At 30.4% G+C, this 7,331-nt stretch overlaps 2 protein-coding genes across 2 annotated transcripts; both read right to left on the minus strand.

Annotated features, from left to right (window-relative positions):
• Nucleotides 1-392: 392 nt before the first annotated feature.
• On the minus strand, nucleotides 393-1,370 carry LOC133336197 (lectin subunit alpha). The gene is made up of 3 exons (XM_061544485.1): nucleotides 1,257-1,370; nucleotides 1,082-1,193; nucleotides 393-1,018 (listed from the first exon to the last, which is right to left on the minus strand). Exons 1-3 carry the CDS (start codon nucleotides 1,368-1,370, stop codon nucleotides 393-395), a joined length of 852 nt encoding a protein of 283 aa, XP_061400469.1.
• A 3,246-nt stretch (nucleotides 1,371-4,616) lies between these two features.
• On the minus strand, nucleotides 4,617-5,603 carry LOC133336208 (lectin subunit alpha-like). Its single transcript, XM_061544495.1, has 3 exons — nucleotides 5,475-5,603; nucleotides 5,300-5,411; nucleotides 4,617-5,236 (listed from the first exon to the last, which is right to left on the minus strand). Exons 1-3 carry the CDS (start codon nucleotides 5,601-5,603, stop codon nucleotides 4,617-4,619), a joined length of 861 nt encoding a protein of 286 aa, XP_061400479.1.
• Between the last annotated feature and the right edge of the window lie 1,728 nt (nucleotides 5,604-7,331).

Genomic DNA, 7,331 nt, shown 5'->3' on the forward strand with positions numbered 1-7,331 from the left:
CCTCCGAACAATAGTATGCTAAGTCTGAAAAGTGAGTTTTTCAGTAGAAGCTTTCAAAGTATGGAAGTTTCTTTAATCGTACGTGCCATGCTAAGTACATTTTTGCTTATAACTTTGGTTTGGATTGGCCGATGATTACCAAAATTTCAGTAAATTTAACTTAAGGACCGTAGTATCTAAAAACGTAAAAAAACTTTAAAACATGCTAAGTCGGCTTAGCATACTATGGTTCGGAGGCGTCGATATGATCTTTGTCGAATTGTAAACCCGAAGTTAATACAAACTAAAATAGCTGCAGAAGGAACCTGATACCAGTAAATAATCACTTTCACTTGTTAAACATTCTCTTTCTGACAATCATATTTTCCAATTTCTATATTTTTCAAACACAATTACAAATTAACATTTTTTAGGACATCTTCAATTTTCTGCTCCAACTCAGTTAATTCTTGTGACAATCTATTCGAAATTCTCGGTGTCGAATTCTCTAGCTTTTCATACAATTCGTTGATGTGATCATTTATATTGGACGATAATCGTGTTATTTCTTGTTTATTATCCTTTTCATCGCTACTGGCTGAATGCGTCGCTTTATTTTCCAATGCTTCCAAAAAATGTTCTACTTCATTGTTATTTTTTGCTATCAGATTCCTTGTACGATGTACCACATCCAACATTTTCTCTTTTTCATGTTGCATGAAATCGGAAAATTTCTTCATAGCCTTTACAACGTGCTGGCGTTTCTCTTGCAATGTTGCCGAATATTTATTATGTGATCGCTGATGTTCGCATATGAAACCATATTGATTGCTACACGACACATCATTCCATTGGAATTCGGGACTATAGGCAAAGGTCTGTACACAATTTTCTTGGTTGCGTTCATTGTTCGGTTCTCCGGGATACCAATAGCTATAGGTCATAGTTTTACCAGAGGCAGACCAATAGAAGGGACGATTGGTGCTGATTTCCGTATTGAATTGATCATTGCCACCAAGCCAGAGACTGGTTGATTTGCCTGGAGGAAAAAAACAATTTTTTTATGGAGGATAGAAATACAAAGGCATTTTCCATTACCTACCAAATATGTTTTTCAATAACTGCACCAATGCCTGATTCTTTGATTCCGATTGAATTTCCACCAATTGTAGATTTCTGCGCGAACATTCATGATTTGCCCTAAACCAATTGTACTAAATCCAAATGTTTGATAAATATTGAAATTATTAAAAAATTATTTTATGTCAACAAATTACTTTGGCAGCACTCTCGATCAGATATTGACGGCCATCCGAGCTATTATACCACTGCGGCTCAGCAATTACCACCTCAATAAGTAGCAATGCCAAGAAACAATAAATTTTTGTCATACTAATTTTTTAATTAATAAATTTCTTAACTATTGCATTTTTTAGTTTTTGCTACCAATATATATACCCTTGAGATGGTCATTATTTATGCTAACTTCAACACCTTTAGTTTGTTCATCGTTTGCAGTTATTGGTCATCGAATTATGAGGAATTATCCCACAGACAGAAAAAGACATATTATTGCAGACATTGCAGAACGTGTAACGTTTCGTTGACCTATAGCAGACATACACTGATTTTTAAATATTTATTTGAAAATATATTCTTTAAAAAATTATAAAAAATATTAAAAAAAACCACGCCGATATCTCTACTATGTCTTATCAAAAATATTAAAAAAAAATCCACGCCTATATCTATATATTTATTTGAAAATATATTCTTTAAAAAATTCTAAAAAAACATTAAACAAAAATCCACGCCTATATCTCTACTATTTCTTATAAAAAATATTTAAAAAAATACACGCCTATATATCTACTATTTCTTATAAAAAATATTTAAAAAAATCCACGCCTATAACTCTACGATTTCTTATAAAAAATATTTAAAAAATCCACGCCTATAACTCTACGATTTCTTATAAAAAATATTTAAAAAAATCCACGCCTATATCTCTACTATTTCTTATAAAAAATATTTTAAAAAATCCACGCCTATATCTCTACGGTTTCTTATAAAAAATATTTTAAAAAAATCCACGCCTATAGCTCTACGGTTTCTTATAAAAAATATTTTAAAAAATCCACGCCTATAGCTGTACGGTTTCTTATAAAAAATATTTTAAAAAATCCACGCCTATAGCTGTACGGTTTCTTATAAAAAATATTTTAAAAAAAACCACGCCTATAGCTGTACGGTTTCGTATAAAAAATATTTTAAAAAAATCCACGCCTATAGCTGTACGGTTTCTTATAAAAAATATTTTAAAAAAAACCACGCCTATAGCTGTACGGTTTCGTATAAAAAATATTTTAAAAAATCCACGCCTATAGCTGTATAGTCGGACGGGGCCGACCATACGATACCCTACACAACTTCCATGAAAATCTAACTTTCTGTGGTTTTATATTCTGAGATGTGGCAATATTTCGCGATATTTGCACACTTTTGACTGGCTAATATTACTAATAATCAGTACAGCCCCTCTAATTACTTGTCCAGATTCCCTTCACAGTGGGTTGTGTTGTGATGTTCGGCTTTCGACTCGAAAAGTACAAATAATTAAGTTTTCGGTCCACTTCATCCGAAAAATTATTATCTGATCATCACCTAACATTTTAGGCGTTGTCCTTGACCATAACTGGAACCTCATGGAACATTTCAAAGCGATCAGCGCTATATTTCCGCCCTCCAGTGTGGTAATAGGTTACTAAATAATATATGAATACGTAAGCACCTGTAAATATTTAAGTGTAACTCCCGCATCCGAGTACCTACGACCATATAATTGGTAACAATTTAAAGGTCAACCACTCCTCTTGGATATACTATCAACTTCTCGGGTCTATGTCCTTCAGTGGTAAATATATACGCAATAGAATACAAATTTTGTCATTTTTCACACAAATGTTCGGGTCCATTTCACCCGCTAAATATTGACCGAGCTTTATCAAAACAGGCATGCTTATTCTTTGGTCCGATCCCGTTCTCTATGCAAAAATTCGCGGTGTTTGGGCCATAATTGCGGCCTCTGGAGCGACCAGAAAAACCGACAAAAATAAAGTTTTTGGTCCATTTCATCCCCTAAATATTAACTGATCTTTTCCAAAAACAATAGGGGTCTTCATTGGCCAGAAACCATCCTACATGCCAAATTTCGTGAAGATTGGTCCATAACTGTGGCCTGTATCGTGTTTACAAATTATAATGGACAGACGGCTAGTCGAGATATGACGATCGGTATACTTAAAGGTGGGTCTAGGACCAATATTTCGCGGCGTTACAAACTTTTGGGGCTGCACAAAGCTATAATACCCTGACAACATAGTTGTGTAGGGTATAAATATTTTAAAAAATCCACGCCTATAGCTGTACGGTTTCTTATAAAAAATATTTTAAAAAATCCACGCCTATAGCTGTACGGTTTCTTATAAAAAATATTTTAAAAAATCCACGCCTATAGCTGTACGGTTTCTTATAAAAATATTTTAAAAAATCCACGCCTATAGCTGTACGGTTTCTTATAAAAAATATTTTAAAAAATCCACGCCTATAACTGTACGGTTTCTTATAAAAAATATTTTAAAAAATCCACGCCTATAGCTGTACGGTTTCTTATAAAAAATATTTTAAAAAATCCATGCCTATAGCACTACGGTTTCTTATAAAAATTATTTCCAAAAATCCACGCCTATAGCTCTACGGTTTCTTATAAAAAATATTTTAAAAAATTCACGCCTATAGCTCTACGGTTTCTTATAAAAAATATTTAAAAAAATCCACGCCTATAGCTCTACGGTTTCTTATAAAAAATATTTAAAAAAATCCACGCCTATAACTCAACGATTTCTTATAAAAAATATTTTAAAAAATCCACGCTTATAGCTCTACGGTTTCTTATAAAAAATATTTTAAAAAATCCACGCCTATAGCTCTACGGTTTGTTATAAAAAATATTTTAAAAAATCCACGCCTATATCTCTGCTATTTCTTAAAAACAGTATTTTAAAAAATCCACGCCTATATCTCTGCTATTTCTTAAAAACAGTATTTTAAAAAATCCACGCCTATAGCTCTGCTATTTCTTAAAAAAAGTATTTTAAAAAATCCACGCCTATAGCTCTGCTATTTCTTATAAAGAATATTTTAAAAAATCTTTAAAAACTCCACGCCTATAGCTCTGCTATTTCTTATAAAGAATATTTTAAAAAATCTTTAAAAACTCCACGCCTATAGCTCTATTATTCCTTATAAAAAAACATTTCAAAAATCCACGCCTATAGCTCTATTATTCCTTATAAAAAAATATTTAAAAAAATCCACGCCTATAGCTCTATTATTTCTTATAAAAAATATTTAAAAAATCCACACCTATTGCTCTATTATTTCTTAAAAAAAAAAATATTTAAAAAATCCACGCCTATAGCACTGCTATTTCTTATAGAAAATATTTTAAAAAATCCACGCATATAGCTCTGCTATTTCTTATAAAAATATTTTAAAAATCCACGTCTATAGCTCCAATATTAATTATTTATTTAATAGCTGTACACATTTTTATATATAAGGAATTCAAATTATGATTATGCCTTTAAAATATGTCTATAATCTGTTTTAACATTTTCTAATTTACGACTAAATTTCTTGGTCAACATTTCGATATCGCTGCGCAGTCCCAGATTTACACTGTGCAGAGTCTCACTTCTCTCATCTAGAATGGAATTCATTTGTACCCTGTAGGTTACCAATAATTTACTGGTTTCCAATTCAATTTTCGTTAGCAAAGAATTTAAATTTTCCTTGAAACGCAATTCTTCATGCTCCAATTTTTCCAATGTCTTTTGCAGACTTTCAATTTGTGCCTCCTGTTGTGTTTGATATTCCTCTAGAACTGCACCAGCTGCACGTGTGATTTTTTGTATCTTTTCCTCGGAACACTCAGTGCATTCGGTCTGCAGATGATGATCTTCACAAATATAACCTAAACGTGGCCAATCACATTTATGATCATTCCATCTATAGTTCGGTTTCGATTCCCACATATGGACACAATGCTCAGAGTGTGCATCATTATCGGGATTACTATCGGACCAATAGGAGAATGTCATACGTTTGCCGGATGAATGCCAGTAGAAGGGTCTATTATAATTTTTTTCACCATTATATTCGTCTATGGCACCTATCCACAAATTGTGGGAGTTTCCTGGAAAGCAATTACATATACAAATAATTCAGATCTCCTTTTCTTACGCATCGTTGGACTTACCAAAAATGGGTTTCAGTACGGAAATTATTTGATTATTTTTATGGTCAGAATCTATTTCCACCAATTGTAGATTACGACGGGCACACTCATGAAAGGCTTGGAACCAATTATACTGTAATCAAAATGACCACCTTATTTAAATACATATATATTACTTCATTATTCCAATCCTTACTTTCTGTTCGCCTTCAATTAAATAGCGTTTTCCATCGGTGCCGTTGTACCATTGCGGTACGGCCCTTGTAAAATTTATAATTCCTATTATTAGAAATATAAATACTGCAAGTGATCTTGGGATGTTCATATTGTTTAAATTCAAAACTGAGATTGAAAGATGCAAATAATATATTTTTCGAAAGTCGCAGAATTCTTATCAATATATTAACATTGTCCTATCAGTAGCAGACTTTAGATAAGGGTTGCCATTACTGAAAATATTCTAAGCTATAGGCGTGGATTTTTTAAAATATTTTTTATAAGAAACCATAGAGCTATAGGAATCGTAGAGTTATAGGCGTGGATTTTTTAAAATATTTTTTATAAGAAATCGTAGAGTTATAGGCGTGGATTTTTTAAAATATTTTTTATAAGAAATCGTAGAGTTATAGGCGTGGATTTTTTAAAATATTTTTTATAAGAAATCGTAGAGTTATAGGCGTGGATTTTTTAAAATATTTTTTATAAGAAATCGTAGAGTTATAGGCGTGGATTTTTTAAAATATTTTTATAAGAAATCGTAGAGTTATAGGCGTGGATTTTTTAAAATATTTTTTATAAGAAATCGTAGAGTTATAGGCGTGGATTTTTTAAAATATTTTTTATAAGAAATCGTAGAGTTATAGGCGTGGATTTTTTTAAAATATTTTTTATAAGAAATCGTAGAGTTATAGGCGTGGATTTTTTTTAAGAAATCGTAGAGTTATAGGCGTGGATTTTTTTAAAATATTTTTTATAAGAAATCGTAGAGTTATAGGCGTGGATTTTTTAAAATATTTTTTATAAGAAATCGTAGAGTTATAGGCGTGGATTTTTTAAAATATTTTTTATAAGAAATCGTAGAGTTATAGGCGTGGATTTTTTAAAATATTTTTTATAAGAAATCGTAGAGTTATAGGCGTGGATTTTTTAAAATATTTTTTATAAGAAATCGTAGAGTTATAGGCGTGGATTTTTTAAAATATTTTTTATAAGAAATCGTAGAGTTATAAGCGTGGATTTTTTAAAATATTTTTTATAAGAAATCGTAGAGTTATAGGCGTGGATTTTTTTAAATATTTTTTATAAGAAATCGTAGAGTTATAGGCGTGGATTTTTTTAAATATTTTTTATAAGAAATCGTAGAGTTATAGGCGTGGATTTTTTAAAATATTTTTTATAAGAAATCGTAGAGTTATAGGCGTGGATTTTTTAAAATATTTTTTATAAGAAATCGTAGAGTTATAGGCGTGGATTTTTTAAAATATTTTTTATAAGAAATCGTAGAGTTATAGGCGTGGATTTTTTAAAATATTTTTTATAAGAAATCGTAGAGTTATAGGCGTGGATTTTTTAAAATATTTTTTATAAGAAATCGTAGAGTTATAGGCGTGGATTTTTTAAAATATTTTTTATAAGAAATCGTAGAGTTATAGAAATCGTAGAGTTATAGGCGTGGATTTTTTAAAATATTTTTTATAAGAAATCGTAGAGTTATAGGCGTGGATTTTTTAAAATATTTTTTATAAGAAATCGTAGAGTTATAGGCGTGGATTTTTTAAAATATTTTTTATAAGAAATCGTAGAGTTATAGGCGTGGATTTTTTAAAATATTTTTTATAAGAAATCGTAGAGTTATAGGCGTGGATTTTTTAAAATATTTTTTATAAGAAATCGTAGAGTTATAGGCGTGGATTTTTTAAAATATTTTTTATAAGAAATCGTAGAGTTATAGGCGTGGATTTTTTAAAATATTTTTTATAAGAAATCGTAGAGTTATAGGCGTGGATTTTTTAAAATATTTTTTATAAGAAATCGTAGAGTTATAGGCGTGGAT

Source organism: Musca vetustissima, unplaced genomic scaffold, assembly GCF_032173495.1.
Source record: "Musca vetustissima isolate MV318-11 ecotype Yass unplaced genomic scaffold, APGP_CSIRO_Mvet_v1 utg94228, whole genome shotgun sequence".
NCBI lineage: Eukaryota > Metazoa > Arthropoda > Insecta > Diptera > Muscidae > Musca > Musca vetustissima.